Raw genomic sequence first — 14,368 nt, 5'->3', positions numbered from 1 at the left:
CTTCCTTCATTTGTTACCAGATTCGCACCTTCTTTCTCTCGTATTACCACTCGCACCACAGCTAACGTTACGTATTCAGCTACCTCTCTGATCGGCGAGGGCGTATGACGTTGAACGCGCGACAGTATGTGACGTTTGTAAGAAGGTGCGCTTGTTTTATGTCTCTGTGAGAAGGAAAGACAAGAAAGAGTGAGAAGAGCCTGTAGTGTGATGCCCGCAGCTAAAAGCAACTGCGTGAGAACGTATACTCGAATATCACGATATAGTCATTTTCTACATCGCACAGAGACAAACCTGAGATATATCGAATATATTCGATAATATGATATTGCTGCTGTTGGAGCCTCCATTTCCCTAACAGTCACTTATAACCTGAATGATTTGTTCTCCTCACAGCTTAGTAATGGTCCCGTTGTGGGGTCCCGTAAGCGCCCGTCAGAAGGGAACTACGAGAAGGAGAAGGAACACTGCATTGCCCTGTTCGACCAGTGGTCGGAGGCCGACCAAGTGGAATTTGTTGAGCGTCTGATATCCCGAATGTGCCATTACCAGCACGGCCACATTAACTCCTACCTCAAACCCATGCTGCAGAGGGACTTCATCACAGCGCTACCAGGTACGTACAGCTAACCGGAATATCCTGTGAACATATTCCAACGTGAATTGGATTGAGTCCTGAACACATTTTATAAGCGTTTTGTCACGTCATGTATGTGATACATTTGTCCGGTCTTTTGCAGCTCAAGGCTTAGATCACATAGCAGAGAACATTTTGTCTTTCCTGGATGCACGTTCGCTTTGTGCGGCTGAGCTGGTGTGTAAGGAGTGGCAGAGGGTCATCTCCGAGGGTATGCTGTGGAAAAAGCTCATAGAACGTATGGTCCGCACTGACCCGCTGTGGAAAGGGCTGTCCGAAAGACACCAGTGGTAAGTTAATATATACTGTATTTTTAAAGCCTACTTAAGAAAATATTGTAGTGTTTGTATCATACTTTCTGGTATGTACAGTGCAGGCCAAAAGTTTGGACACACCTTCTCATTAAATGTGTTTTCTTTGTATTCATGACTATTTACATTGTAGGTTGTCACTGAAGGGATCAAAACTATGAATGAACACATTTGGAGTTATGTAAACAAGGTGAAATAACTGAAAACATGTTTTATATTTTAGTTTCTTCAAAATAGTTACCCTTTGCTCGGATTACTGCTTTGCACACTCTTGACATTCTTATGAGCTTCTAGAGCAGACGTGGGCCATTTTAGGCCCGGGGGCCACATGTGGCCTGTTAAGCATTCCAATCTGGCCCGCCGGACATTCCCAAATATATGTTTTAGATCTTTAAGATGGAAAGTGTAATAAATAATAATAAATGTGCAGTGATGTTTTCTAATGACCGAAAGTCTTGAACTATACAAAGTATTTAAATGGTTAAAATATGTGCTTTCGAATTATATGCTAGTTACTATGGTCATCTAAGGGGCGGTATAGCTCGGTTGGTAGAGTGCAGGTTCGATTCCCGCTTCCGCCATCCTAGTCACTGCTGTTGTGTCCTTGGGCAAGACACTTTACCCACCCGCTCCCAGTGCCACCCACACTGGTTTAAATGTAACTTAGATATTGGGTGTCACTAAGTAAAGTGCTTTGAGTCACTAGAGAAAAGCACTATATAAGTATAATTCACTTCACTTCACTAATTAGTTACTATGGTAATTTACTTAGTTACTATGGTAATCTAAGTCTCAGAAGCTCAGACAAGGCACCAAGCAATGTGGGTGGGGAGCGTTTCCACAGTGTTTCCACAGGGGCCTGAAATGTGGGTGTCAGGGACAGATGCGGAAGGAGATTTTTACAACAAAGTTCTACAAGAAAAGTGATGTATCAGATTGTACGTGTTTTTTTAATATATTTTTTGCCCATCCATATTTCGCCGTGTTTGATGCATTTTTGTTGTGTTTCGCTTGACTGTAAGTAGTGTGGATGGAGAGGGGGTGTGACGTTCATATGTTGTCAATATTCAGTGTTTTATCGTTCTTGGAAATAATATCGTAAATCCCACATTCTTTATTAATGTACATTCTGGGTGTCTCATTCAGTAGAAAATTTAAAATTCCATTCCGTTAAGGCGGTCTGTCATAACGTTTTTAGCATTCAATCAGACATTACTGTGATTTTTTGTATTATTGTTCCTAAAAATAGGACCCAAACACACACATTGTACAGCAGATTGTCACAGCTTCTACATTTGTGTGTGTGTGTGTGTGTGTGTGTGTGTGTGTGTGTGTGTGTGTGTGTGTGTGTGTGTGTGTGTGTGTGTGTGTGCGTATATTTATATATTATATACTGTACATAGATGGATAGATATACCGGCCCCCAGACACATTTTTTTCTCTAAATGTGGCCCCCGAGTCAAAATAATTGCCTAGGCCTTTTCTCGAGGTAGTCCTAGTTTTGATGCCTTCAGTGACAATCTACAATGTAAATAGTCATGAACATAAAGAAAACCCATTGAAACGATAAGGTCTGTCAAAACTTTTGGCCTGTACTGTACATTAAAAGTTTGGATAGGTCCAAGACCATACTGTACAAGCATTAAGTGTGGAATGTGGTTACGAAGAAACAAAATATAACTCATCTTTATTTTCCCAACAGGGAGAAATATCTGTTCAAAAACCGCACATCTGAAGTCCCACCCAACTCTTACTATCACTCCCTTTATCCCAAAATCATCCAAGACATAGAGGTAGGAGAAGTCAAAGCAAATGTGAACTTTTGTGTAACTCTAAGTATGAAACAAAATTCTCGATCTACATGGGAGTTTACAGGATACATCACAGACCAACCAATGTCGTGGATATTACACGGTTTCATCAAAAATGTTTTAACTCTTTAACATTTCCCAATTTTAAACTAACCACATCTTTCATTTTTGACAATTAGTTGTATTTTCCTTTAATAACATACTGTATTTATGTACATCATCTTATTTTTGTATGCTTTTTCTATTGTTTCTCATTTCTGTACTAACTTTTCTTGCAGACTATTGAGGCTAACTGGCGATGTGGCAGACACAATTTGCAGAGGATTCAGTGTCGCTCGGAAAACAGTAAAGGCGTTTATTGTCTCCAGTACGATGACGACAAGATCATCAGTGGCCTTAGGGACAATTCCATTAAGGTTTGTGTGTATGTTTTTACAATGTTCAAAGTCTTGAGGTCGTTTGTATTTGCTAAGGTGCTTCATTATTGATACAAATTCACGATTGCATTGACAAAATTGTTTTCCAGTTTCTTACGTCCCAATGTAATGTCCCTCTGGTTGTGAATGTTAACCAAAATATAGAATTGAGTTTGAGTTTAATTTCGAACCTACAACATGATACATCACAATTTCCAGTTTTTTTCTTTTCAACGGAGTAGGAAGAAGCAGAGCTTATTAAACCCTACCCCTGTTCCTTTAAAATGACAGCTGATTTCGCAAATTAGTTCATTCCTCCCACAAACCTGCATCAATCATTAAGTAACACATACAACTCAACCAAATCATTCCATTGAAGTTTAATGAAAACGACTCGTGCTTTTTCTGATTTTTGCTCAAATCTTTCAATCACCATCAGTCCTAAATAATCATTATTAATTAAATGAACATTCACAGTGTTAAAATAAAGAGAAAAATAACATGGAATGTGTATTTTTATTTAGGACTGGAGTTGGATCAAGAGATTTGAGCAAAAAAGTAGTTAAAGTTAAAGTATCAATGATTGTCACACACACACGAGGTGTGGTGAAATTTGTCCTCTGCATTCGACCCATCCCCTTATTCACCCCCTGGGAGGTGAGGGGAGCAGTGGGCAGCAGCAGTGGCCATGCCCGGGAATCATTTTTGGTGATTTAACCCCCAATTCCAACCCTTGATGCTGAGTGCCAAGGAGGGAGGTAATGGGTCCCATTTTTTAAATTCTTTGGAATGACTTGGCCGGGGTTTAAACTCCATCCATCCATCCATCTTCTTCCGCTTATCCGAGGTTGGGTCGCGGGGGCAGCAGCCTAAACAGGGAAGCCCAGACTTCCCTCTCCCCAGCCACTTCGTCCATCTCCTCCCGGGGGATCCTGAGGCGTTCCCAGGCCAGCTGGGAGACATAGTCTTCTTAACGTGTCCTGGGTCTTCCCCGTGGCCTCCTACCGGTCGGACGTGCCCTAAACACCTCCGTAGGGAGGCGTTCGGGTGGCATCCTGACCAGATGCCCGAACCACCCCATCTGGCTCCTCTCCATGTGGAGGAGCAGCGGCTTTACTTTAAGCTCTTCCCGGATGACAGAGCTTCTCACCCTAACTCTAAGGGAGCCCTGCCACCCGGCAGAGGAAACTCATTTCGGCTGCTTGTACCCGTGGTCTTGTCCTTTCGGTCATAACCCAAAGCTCATGACCATAGGTGAGGATGAGAACGTAAATCGACCGGTAAATGGAGAGATTTACCTTCCGGCTCAGCTCCTTCTTCACCACAACAGATCGGTACAACGTCAGCATTACTGAAAATGCCGCACCGATCCGCCTCTCGATCTCACGATTCACTCTTCCCTCACTCGTGAAGAAGACTCTGAGGTACTTGAACTCCTCCACTTGGGGCAAGGTCTCCTCCCCAACCCGGAGATGGCACTCCACTCTTTTCCGGGTGAGAACCATGGACTCTGACTTGGAGGTGCTGATTCTCATTCCGGTCGCTTCACACTCGGCTGCGAACCGATCCAGTGAGAGTTGAAGATCCCGGTCAGATGAAGCCATGAGGACCACATCATCTGCAAAAAGCAGAGACCTAATCCCGCGGCCACCAAACAGGAACCCCTCAACGTCTTGACTGTGCCTAGAAATTCTGTCCGTAAAAGTTATGAACAGAATCGGTGACAAAGGGCAGCCTTGGCCGAGTCCAACCCTCCCTGGAAACGGGTCTGACTTACTGCCGGCAATGCGGACCAAGCTCTGACACTGATCATACAGGGAGCGGACTCCCTCAATCCCATACTCTCTGAGCATTCCTTACAGGACTTCCCGAGGGACACGGTCAAATGCCTTCTCCAAGTCCACAAAGCACATGAAGACTGGTTGGGCAAACTCCCATGCACCCTCAAGAACCCTGTTGAGGGTATAGAGCTGGTCCACAGTTCCACGACCAGGACGAAAACCACACTGTTCCTCCTGAATCCAAGGTTCGACTATCTGGCGAACTCACAACCTACCGATTTCAGGGCGGTAACCACAAGGCCACTGAGTTGGTATAAAATATGAATCCAAAAATGTTTTTGCACTCTTAAAGGAGCTTTTAACAACATTTACACAAAAGCCAAGAGTGTGTTAACTTTCCAATGTGTATTATGCAGTACAACCCGCCCTTTTTAGGCCAAATCAGTGGTTAGAGCGTCCACCCTGAGATTGGTAGGTTGTGAGTTCAAACCCCAGCTGAGTCATACCTAAGACTATAAAAATGGGAGCCATTACCTCCCTGCTTGGCACTCAGCATCAAGGCTTGGAATTGGGGGTTAAACCCCCAAAAATGACTCCCGGGCGCGGCACCTCTGATGCCCACTGCTCCCCTCACCTCCCAGGGGGTTAACAAGGGTGATGAGTCAAATGGAGAGGACAAATTTCACCACACCTAGTGTGTGTGTGTGTGTGTGTGTGTGTGTGTGTGTGTGTGTGTGTGAGACTATCATTAGCACTTTTACTTTAACTTTTACAGCTTCAAGGACCTAAGTACACTAGGTGTGTACATATTACATGCGTTGGGCGTTTTTGGTTGCCTGTCATTGTATAAAGTATCATAACAACAACAACAACACAACTGCAAATTGTTTGTTGCTTCTATTGAAATGATTTTGTATGCGTGCACATGTGTACGTGTTGACGAGACAGGGCGAGTGACAGCCGTAAACACCAATCATTTTCTTTAAATAAATAAATAAATGGGTTGTACTTGTATAGCGCTTTTCTACCTTCAAGGTACTCAAAGCGCTTTGACACTACTTCCACATTTACCCAATCACACACACATTCACACACTGATGGAGGGAGCTGCCATGCAAGGCGCCAACCAGCACCCATCAGGATCAAGGGTGAAGTTTCTTGCTCAGGACACAACGGACGTGATGAAGTTGGTACTAGGTGGGATTTGAACCAGGGACCCTCGGGTTGCGCACGGCCACTCTCCCACTGCGCCACGCCGTCCCTTTAAGGCAGGAAAAAATGTTTACTACATAAAATGACTATTTGTGAAAAATATAGACAATTTTAAAACAGCCTTTTTAATTCTCCAAAGAAATGTTCATCGTTTTGCTCCTCTATTCGGCTAAAATGGTTTCCCAGTGTATTGTTAACCTCTGAAAGTATTTGAGATGAATATATTAAAATTAAACATGAAAAAAAAAAACTATTAAGAAAATATATTCCATTCGGATGAACAGAATCACAGTATGGCCAAACATGGAGCAGAAATGTACTTCAAAGGACGACAAAGTCCCTAGTTTACTCCGGGGGCGTATGTCACAGCGTGTACTGATAGCATCTAATGTCACATTGGACTTTAAGGTTTGTTTTCCTCCGTGGATGAGGAAGTGAAACTTTACTGTCGGCACATTTTCGTCCCTCCTAATGGCCTCAACTGGCATGTAGTAATTAGCATTGATCTGAGGAGTGCGTGCTGCATCATCAGAAGAGACAACCCCACGCTTTCATATTGAAGTCTACATAAATGTGCGTGTGGTTATTTTCTACGATAGCCGGATACTTATGAGAGTACCCTTTCATTTGGCTCGATACACATCATCATCTTCCTGCCGCTGGCCTTAACCAGCAGACGGTGAAAAAGCAAACACGTCAATTATTGGCTAAAAGGGCTCAACTCCAGTGGTGGCTTGTGTCCCACTTATCTGCCCGGCCTGGGAGAAGAGGAAGAGGAGATGAAGAAGAGCAGGGGAGGACGGAGGGAAACGAAGTGGATTTGCCATCTTATTGTCCTGCAGGAGGCTGGCGCGTGCCCAGGGACGCACTAAATTGCACTGCAACCGCACACGTACAGCAGCGGGGAAATGGGGCGTGAACAGAACACGAGCATCACTATGACAAATGGCCTTTCTTTGCATGACCTAAATCTGCGCTTCATCCAAAATCACTAATTTTTCTCCTCTCCTTGTGTGTCCTCTGTGTTATTGTTTCTCTGTATACCTACAGATATGGGATAAACAGTCACTGGAGTGTCTGAAAATACTGACCGGTCACACAGGTTCAGTGTTGTGCCTCCAGTATGATGAGAGGGTCATCGTCACTGGGTCTTCCGACTCAACTGTTAGGTATGAACACATCTTGTCGCTTATTACAGACTTGCATCCTTTCAAGCTGCTCAGTATCACAAGCAATATTTTTGACCTTATTTACTGTACACAGTAAGCAACTTATTGGCGTCACATGAAAGCTTATGTTCAAATATGTGATATGGTGGTATCAAATTATCGCTGTATTTGCGATTAGTCACATTCAGCGTTATATTTCTCAGTCTCGAATGTTGCAATCTCCATATGCCCACGAGCTGCTTGACTGAGAGCAACAACGGTACTGCCATGTGACACAAAGATGGTATGTAGGCGTGGTAAAAAAAGGAAGTATCACTCTGTCACGAGACTTGGGACAGCGATGTATAATAGTGGGAATAAGATTAATTATATCCCATCATCACACACTTAAATAAGTGTTTTTATGGTTTGTATTAGGGATGCACCGAAATGAAAATTTGTGGCCATAGCCGAAGCCGAATAAAATTTAAACGCTTGGCCGAATACCGAATAATGAATGCAGTTTTGTCACAATTTTTTGAATATTGCATAAATAGCTTAGAATAAATATTTAGACATGTTTTACAAATAAAGTAAATTTTTATTGACTATCGACATTTATTTAATATTCCAGTAGTCTTTGCTTTTCAAAAAGAGCACAGTTTTTCATTTATATTAGGCCTTCAAACAAAACATGCATTCCAAAAAAAATGAAGTGCATTAAAGTGGATAAACCCACAACAAATGAATTATTGTCCTTTTGGCAAAAGTCTGCTTAGCCACAGTAGATATGCTAATAATGTAAACAGAAGGCTTAAGTAAATCTCAATTAAGTGTGTGCTTGTAACCTCATACACTTATACAGGTAGCCTACACAACAGGCTAATAATGTAAACAGAGGCCCCACTAAATCTCAATAAGTGTGTGCTTGTAACCTCATACACTTATACAGGTACACAACATATCCCAATGTCACCACGTCACTGCACGTTGGTTGATTGCGTCACCGCGTCAAAAAATTGCGTCACACGCCACTATTCGGCTTTGTTTTTAACTCATTCCACCGAAGGCCGAATGTGGCTTTTTTTGCCATATTCGGTTACCGATTAATCGGTGCATCCCTAGTTTGTATAAGTTTGAATATTGTCTTGTTTTAGCGTATGGATGACCATGCTTTTTTATTTTGTGTAACGCATCTATTACACTAGCTATGGCGAAAATAGCGTCACTTCCTGGTGTGTATTGACCCACATTAAGCTGACTTTATACGATTATAACTAGGGGTGTAACGGTACGTGTATTTCAGGGGTGTCCAAAGTGCGGCCCCGGGGGCCATTTGAGGTCCGCAGCTAATCGTTTACCGGCCAGCCGCACATTCTGCAAAAATTGCAAAATTGATAGTATTGTGAAAATTTAAAAAAAGCATTTAAAAAAAGTGGAATGAGGTGAAATCTAATGAGAAAAAGTGGCAATGTTGACACAAAGCTGCCATACATCCTTTTGTCTATATTTTCTTTTTTTTTCCATTGCTAAAAAAAAAAGGACAAAGAAATCTATGTTATAAATTATTACTTAAAAAATATCACTTTAAAATGTTTTATGTTGAAAAAATATTGCATATGTTGTGTGGTTCCCATATAAAAACATCAAAGTTTTGACAAAAGAGCATAAAATAAACAAAATAATAGTTCAAACTTAAATATATCGGAAGTTGATCTTGAGTGTTAAAAGTAAAAAAAAAACAACTAATAAAAATGCATCATTTTATGAGTGGGGAACCTTTCGGATCTCAAATTTATTTAGTAGGATTTTATTCAACTTTTCACTGTGATTGCCCAAAAATATTAAATAACTAAAATCAATGGTGTCCTGCATTATTTTGAGGGCTTTAATTGCTAAAAAAAGGAACTCTCCTGAAGGAATCAATAAAGTATTATTTATCTATCTAAATACTGCATATTTCCGTTTTACTATAAAAAAAAAACTTGTCTTTGACAGAAAAGGCATAAAACCTTATTTGTTTTACTTTATATCAACCTCAAGTTGTTATAGAGATTTACTGTAAGCATTAAATAAAAAAAAATAATAATAATTGACTTATTTTTAACATTTTAGTGACTGAGACCCTTTGTGCTCCCCAGGAGCCATAAGGAACAAACAAAAAAATCCATATATTTTGTTATGGTTTGAAAATGAAAAATATCAAAATGGTGTTGATGAACACGGACGCTGACCTAAACAAGTTGAAAAACTTATTGGGGTGTTTGCATTCAGTGGTCAATTGTACGGAATATGTACTGTACTGTGCAATCTACTAATAAAAGTCTCAATCAATCAATCAATCAAAAAAAGCACTTTATATTTAAAAAGGTTTTGTTAAGAAACCATTCTGAGCCTTATTTAGTTTTTATTTTATATATATGTTGACCACATTAACCCTGGCAATGGACTCTGTGTGTGTATATTTATGTTATGCCATTGTTTACAAATTTGGTAAATAGATAACCAAAAAATGTATATTTTGTTGTTTTCTTACTGTACCGAAAATGAACCGAACCGTGACCTCTAAACCGAGGTACTTACCATATATAGAGCAGCATGGGAAATAATGTTGTAATCGCCAATGCGCATAATAAGGTGCACACTCTGCACACTGGACTAAATAAATGTAAACGGTGAATGGGTTATACTTGTATAGCACTTTTCTACCTTCAAGGTACTCAAAGCGCTTTGACACTATTTCCACATTCACCCATTCACACACACTGATGGCGGGAGCTGCCATGCAAGGCCCTAACCACGACCCATCAGGAGCAAGGGTGAAGTGTCTTGCTCAAGGACACAACAGACGTGACTAGGTTGGTAGATGGGGATTGAACCAGGAACCCTCAGGTTGCTGGCATGGCCACGCTCCCGACCGCGCCACGCCGTCCCCTAAATGACTGAATGAAACCAAAACTTGTAGGTAAATAACTTTATGTTCTGTCTTTTAATAAGGTTTAAAACCTTGGATAACGTTAAACATTAATGTATGTGTTCATATGATCTGAGGGAAACGTTTCAACATCTAATTGTGACAAATGCAGACATTTATTTGTTAAAGCGGTTCCCTAAACCAATATTAGTAACGAATGCTCGTACTGTGAATGACGGGTCTGTTTTATTTATTTTATATTATCGGAAGCAGAGAAAAAAGGAAAAAAGTTTTACATATATAAAATACTCTGAAAAATGTTATTGTTTTCTTGATGTGTTAACTTTACTAGATAGACTTGGTGTTTTATTTTGGTTAATAAAAGACTGCATCTGTTCAAGTCTGTTAAAATGAGAACATTTACAAATGCATTTACAAAGTCACTTTTTTAGGTTTTACATACATGTGTATGTATGTGTATAAACACACACATTATATATATATATATATATATATATATGTAGGTGTGGGAAAAATCACAAGACTACTTCTCATACAATGGTTTATATAGGGCACAGAGTGGGTGGGTACAGGCAGGCGTAGGGTGTGGTGATTGGCTCATGTGTTACCTAGGGGGTGTTTCCGTCTGTGGCGGCACTCTGATCGACAAACACTTCCCCAAAGGCAACACCCTAAGAAAAATATTCAACAAGAACAACATTAAATTGAGCTACAGCTGTATGAATAACATACAACAAATCATTTCAAACCACAACAAAGCAATTACAAAAGGACTGCCTACCCCCAGACTAAACGACTCTGAAACCAATAAGGAATGTAACTGTCGCAAGAAACCTGATTGCCCTCTCAACGGAAGGTGCTTACAGACATCAGTCGTTTACCAAGCAAAGGTAATACGCAAGGACATTAACACATCCGACACGTACGTAGGATTAACCGAAGGAGCTTTCAAAACAAGATGGAATAATCACAACGCCTCCTTTAGAAACCAGACTTTGCGGAATTCTGCAGAACTCAGCAAACACATTTGGAACCTCAAAGACAATAATGTTGAATATTCAATAACATGGCAAATTCTTGCATCCAGCACACCTTACAACAGTGGTAATAAAAGATGCAACCTATGCTTAAAAGAGAAACTGTTTATTATATATCATCCAGATCTATCATCCCTCAACAAGCGCAGTGAAATCATTTCAACATGCCGCCACAGACGGAAACACCTCCTAGGTAACACATGAGCCAATCACCACACCCTACGCCTGCCTGTATCTACCCACTCTGTGCCCTATATAAACCATTGTATGTGAATGCTTCCATTAAAATCTCCTGATGATTGAGGGAACCCCTCATGAAACAGTTCTGTAGAGATGAAGTAGTCTTGTGATTTTTCCCACACCTACATATTGCGCTCTACCACGGTATCGAGCACTATTCTCTGGATAATCCAATCAAGACATATATATATATATATATATATATATATATATATATATATATATATATATATATATATATATATATATATATATATTCTTGGATTATCCAGAGAATAGTGCTCGATGCCGTGATTTTCCCCACACATACAAATATATATATATTAAAAAAAAAAAAAAAAAATATATATATATATATATATATATATATATATATATGTATATGTATATGTGTATGTGTTGGAAAGATCACAAGACTACTTCATCTCTACAGAACTGTTTCATGAGGGGTTCCCTCAATCGTCTCTGATATTGCGCTCTACCACGGTATCGAGCACTATTCTCTGGATAATCCAATTAAGACATATATATATATATATATATATATATATATATATATATATATATATACTCACACACACACACCGTCTAATACAATGAGTGTTCTATATTTTCATGGTTTCAAAAACCATTTCAGGTGACTACCTCTTGAAGCTCATTAAGAAAATGCAAAGAGTGTGCAAAGCAGTAATTAAGAACAAAGGGGGGCTATTTTGAAGAAACTAGAATATAAAACGTGTTTTCAGTCATTTCACCTTCTTTTGTTAAGTACATAACTCCACGTGTTCAGTCGTAGTTTTGATGCTTCAGTGACAAGCGACAATGTAAATAGTCATTAAAATAAACAAAACCCATTGAATGAGAAGGTGTAAATAAAAAAATGTAAAAATATGTGTGTGTGTGTGTGTGTGTATATATATATATATATATATATACATATATATATATATACACACACACACATATTTTTTTAAAAATGTAAATAAAAAAATGTGCGTGTGTATATATATATATATACACACACACATATTTTTACATTTTTTTATTTACACCTTCTCATTCAATGGGTATATGTGTATGTGTATATATATATATATATATATATATATATATATATATACAGTATATATATATATATATACATATATATATCATTCCTAACACTAAATTTATTTGTCAATGCTGATGATCAGTTACCTTTATTGTGCCCATTGGTGACCATGATGGTGCCTTTAACCTGCATTGTTCTTGATGGCCAGAAGAGGGCAACCTTACATTACATTCATAAAATGATGCTTATTTACGTCATTTATCAACTAATTCAGTAAACTGCCACATTAATGGTATTAACTGATTTTTGTTTAACAAATTAATTATTTATACCATTTTGCTGCTACTGGCTTCATAGAACAATACATCTGTGCCTTGGGACAAATCTGTAAATTTGACCTTCAAAATGCAAGTTCGTAGCTTGATATCTTGATTCTAATACGGAGTATGACCTGAAATGTGATCTCTTCGTGGCCAGAAAAAATGTGACATCAGCTATTTAGCATCAGCTTACCAGGAACTTGTCCTTAGTGTTCTGCAAGTCACACCTGGTTCTTAAGATGCAGCTCAGTCACATGCTCTTCTTGTCTGTTTACGTGCAGACATGCAGTGTTTTAGTTTAGTTAGTTTATTATTTCTTCCGTCAGTGGTCAACATAATAAACAAAACCGGTTTTCATAAACAAACAGTTGTATATTCATAAATTGAAAATGTTGCAGACTGAAAGGGTTTAGGCTAAAGTTGAACACTTACTGCACCTAACCCTATAAACAATGTCAAATACAAAAATTATGACATTTCCTTTGATAAAATAGATAACATTATAAATACACCTTGTACACAACATAAACACTGTTCAAATATATACACAGTAAAGACATGTGAAATATCCTTGTATACACGTTAAACGTTTCTACCAATTATATACCGTATTTTTGGGAGTGTAAGTCGCACCTGCCGAAAATGCATAATAAAGAAGGAAAAAAAACTGGAGTATAAGTCGCATTTTTTGGGGAACTTTATTTGATAAAATCCAACACCAAGAATAGACATTTGAAAGGCAAATTAAAATAAATAAAGAATAGTGAACAACAGGCTGAATAAGTGTACGTTATATGAGGCATAAATAACCAACTGCTATGTTAACCTAACATATTATGGTCATTCAAATAACTATAACATATAAAACATGATATACCTTTACCAAACAATCTCTCACTCCTAATCGCTAAATCCCATGAAATCTTATACGACTAGTCTCTTACGTAAATGAACTAAATTACAGTAATGTGTTAATAATTTCAAACATAAGTCGCTCCTGAGTATAAGTCGCAACCATGGCCAAACTATGAAAAAATCCTGCGACTTACAGTCCGAAAAATACAGTACTATTAACAATTATACTTCCATTATTATTAATACCCCACTTTTATTTGGTAATTAACATTGATCATAGTATTACCTACTGTGTTGATTCAAGAGGGATTTATTTTTTCAAGATATAGGTTATAAAGTAAATTTTAAATGTGTGAATGAAACTAGAACATTTTAAGGAATCATGGAAGCTGTTCCATAGATGAACCCCCCTGACAGAAAGACATCTACTTTTTGAGCTCGTTCTTATGTTTGTTTACGGAAAGACCGCTCTGAGGTCATATTTTAGACTAGTTTGCATTAAATTCTCATGTCTATGTTCAATTATGCTGCTTTTACAAATTTTTTTTTATTCAACTGTCTTTCCCGCTGCCCCATCTCCACGCCTCCACCCTGCATCCTCTCGATCTTCTCAA

General features: G+C 38.9%; 1 protein-coding gene across 1 annotated transcript in view; it reads left to right on the top strand.

Annotated features, from left to right (window-relative positions):
* Positions 1 to 14,368, top strand: part of LOC133552602 (F-box and WD repeat domain-containing 11-B) — a 68,454-nt gene that overhangs the window by 40,084 nt on the left and 14,002 nt on the right. Inside the window, exons 3-7 of the mRNA XM_061899886.1 lie at positions 397 to 616; positions 741 to 927; positions 2,651 to 2,741; positions 3,038 to 3,175; positions 7,219 to 7,337. Of these exons, the coding sequence (XP_061755870.1) occupies positions 397 to 616; positions 741 to 927; positions 2,651 to 2,741; positions 3,038 to 3,175; positions 7,219 to 7,337 (755 nt within the window). The remainder of the gene's footprint in view (positions 1 to 396; positions 617 to 740; positions 928 to 2,650; positions 2,742 to 3,037; positions 3,176 to 7,218; positions 7,338 to 14,368) is intronic.

The sequence above is a fragment of the Nerophis ophidion genome, linkage group LG05 (assembly GCF_033978795.1).
Source record: "Nerophis ophidion isolate RoL-2023_Sa linkage group LG05, RoL_Noph_v1.0, whole genome shotgun sequence".
NCBI lineage: Eukaryota > Metazoa > Chordata > Actinopteri > Syngnathiformes > Syngnathidae > Nerophis > Nerophis ophidion.
This window is presented reverse-complemented; position numbering and strand designations above follow the sequence as displayed.